Source organism: Pieris rapae, chromosome 23 (assembly GCF_905147795.1).
Source record: "Pieris rapae chromosome 23, ilPieRapa1.1, whole genome shotgun sequence".
Lineage (NCBI taxonomy): Eukaryota > Metazoa > Arthropoda > Insecta > Lepidoptera > Pieridae > Pieris > Pieris rapae.
In genome coordinates this window covers 1,207,494-1,210,184 of record NC_059531.1, presented here as the reverse complement: position 1 = coordinate 1,210,184, position 2,691 = coordinate 1,207,494, and the positions used below count along the sequence as shown (strand labels likewise).

The following is a 2,691-nucleotide window of genomic DNA, read 5'->3' as shown; positions in this document are numbered from 1 at the left end:
TCGTTCTTAGTAGTTATAGTTCTATTTGTCTTTGTCAAATTGTGTTTGTGTGTGTAACAAACGGATAAGTAGGTGATCAACCTTTTCTTCAACTGCATTTGAAACTTAAGGTCTGGGGTTTGTTTCATGATCATTTGTTGTCTGTCACACCTTCTGACATACGTCATCGACTTCTTGATCTAACATGCCGTCATGAGACGAGACTGTTAATACATAATAATAATTTATTAATTGCACGAATATAGTACAAAATGTCAAGGTGGTACAATTGTCAGTCGTTCGCATATTCTGCCACACACAGTGGCGCGCAAATTTATCTTAGTTTAGATTTTACATTATTAGTCAGATTCATATCAATTAAGTCAATTATCATACAAAGAGACTAACATTGCTCGTTAGACTACGAACCTGAATATATTAAAACATGATTACAGCCTTTATTTGGACACGGTCATGAGATCTCCCAACGACACAACCGATGATTACTCCAAAATGTTCTATCAGGCCAATATTTTTGATGATGATGAAATCTTGAAAGAAAATGATACATCTCTATGCAGGAGAATTGCAGCATTCTTTTTCGGATGTTTGCGCAAGAAAGCGGATAACTTTTCGGATGAAGCATTTGCAGAGATTGAACAGTTGTCGCATGTCCCGAGAAAATTGTATTCGTTCACTGAATTAGAGCTGCGTAATATCGCGCCGGTGATAAAAGACGCTGGTGTGCAGACTGGCAGCAGTTTGGAAATTTCGAGAGAAACGTCAGTGAAACAAAAGACGAGCGCAAGTTTCAAAATGTCAAATGAGGGAACGTCAGAGAAACAAAAGAAAAGCATCTTGGATTCGCGTACTGATCCAATAACACAAAATACGAACAGACCCAGAAGGAACAGCGAACTGAACCTCCTCCAACTTATAAGAAATCTAAACATTTCAGACTCTGATTCAAGTAATAAAACTGAAACAGAAATAAATAATACAGTATATGAAAAACCTGTTGAAATATCTTACAAAACCAAAGACAAACATTTGAGATTTGATGAAGAAATTGTCACAATACCAAGGAACGATACTCCAGAAAGCTCTGAACATACAATAGATGATGAAAAACCAGGCACGAGTAAGGAATTTAAGGGTTTTTGGCGATCGGGAAAGAAGAAACAAAAGAAATCCCGTCTTCCTTTGCGATGATTCTACTTTTATTTGGACTACAAAGCAACACGATATAACAATAAACAGACACATAAAAAAAGAGCCTATTATCAAACTTTCAAATTGAAACCGTCCAACTCGACTTAGCACTATCCATATAATTGTTTTTGTTACCCATTTTTTTACTTGGGGTATTGCGCATACCCTTCCGCGGCGATTGCTTGGTGCAGAAGGTTTATGTGGGACTAGCTACTGTGCATATCAACTAAAACACCAAGGCGCCACCAACAATCGCCTTATGAGGGATGCGGTAACAGCAGAGCCTTCTCCGCTTCCCGACATGCGATGCGGTTGCGTCCGCCTCTTCACACCAATTGTTGGTTTGTAAGGATACTTGTCACAGCAAGTTCCTTCACAGACCGGGATAAATAGCTAGGGAAGATCGGGTCCACTACTTGCAGGGATGGGTCATCTTTTTACTACTACCTACTTTTAAACGCATGGACTTTTGCACTGCATGGGCACTTTTTAAGTGGCAAGGATTTAGTGCCCGCGTCGTCCATACTATATCCATATCCATTCTTTAACTCCAGAAATTGTCCTTTCAACAGGGCTATTTATATTTCATTAAATATAACAAAGAACGTCCTATATTCATATTTGTAATTGAATTTAATAAATTTATTGTGAGAATTGTCTTTCATTTCACCAACTTCAACTCCTCTGGCATTTAGTGTCCATGGGCCGTATCACTTAACACATCGTGAGCCTCTTGCCCGTTTGCAAATACACAGAGAAAGAAGAGTCCTTCCTTCCTTCCATTTTGCTCCCTTTGGAGTTATTGCTTTGAGGCCGAGGGGTTCCAGTAGACAGCTAATTAAATATTATAGCTAATATTTATTATATAAACTATAATATATAATTAGTTGTCTGGTAGTATATACCCAAGATATATACGAATCAGTATCGCAATACAGCGAGGAAAATCCAACATTAAAGACACTGCCACATGGACCAAATTTTTACATTTGTTTTCTTTTAAAAAGTAAATTAGTTTTCATTGATTTTTAATAATTATTATTACTATGTAATTCACGAATATTGTAATAATCTACGACGTCGTTACAAAAATAATTAGGGTATTTACTCAAACTTATGAACGTTAACAGAAAAGATATTAAATTGATTTTTTCCAATAGAGAATAAACTTTATTTTAAACGGTATTTTAGTATCTTAATAACATAATACATAAAAATATATAAATTGATTTTACATAAATTACATCTACCAGTTCGCAAGTCAAGGTCGTTGAGCGGGCAAGAACTCTCAGCTATTTTTTAATAACCAAGTTTTTCATTAATAAAAACTAGGATACTTCAGAACTACAGTGAATTTTTAATGCGCCTGAATTGACATCGTAAAGTTAGGTCTAGGTGGCATGAAAATCGATAACTATGTATCTAATATTTGTTGTATCTGTTATTTCTTGAAAATATGGAAACATTTAATCTTAACACAACTCTAATTGTGATTATGAA

At 35.7% G+C, this 2,691-nt stretch overlaps 1 protein-coding gene across 1 annotated transcript; it reads left to right on the top strand.

Moving 5' to 3' along the window:
• The first annotated feature begins 363 nt into the window (after window positions 1-363).
• Window positions 364-1,276, top strand: LOC123690191. The gene has a single exon (XM_045633307.1). The coding sequence runs from the start codon at window positions 454-456 to the stop codon at window positions 1,189-1,191; it is 738 nt and encodes a 245-aa protein (XP_045489263.1). The 5' UTR covers window positions 364-453; the 3' UTR covers window positions 1,192-1,276.
• The last annotated feature ends 1,415 nt before the right edge of the window (window positions 1,277-2,691 follow it).

What these genes read in the sequence shown, in the direction of transcription:
- LOC123690191 (XM_045633307.1), top strand. Translation starts at nt 454, where the DNA reads ATGAGATCTCCCAACGACACAACCGATGATTACTCCAAAATGTTCTAT.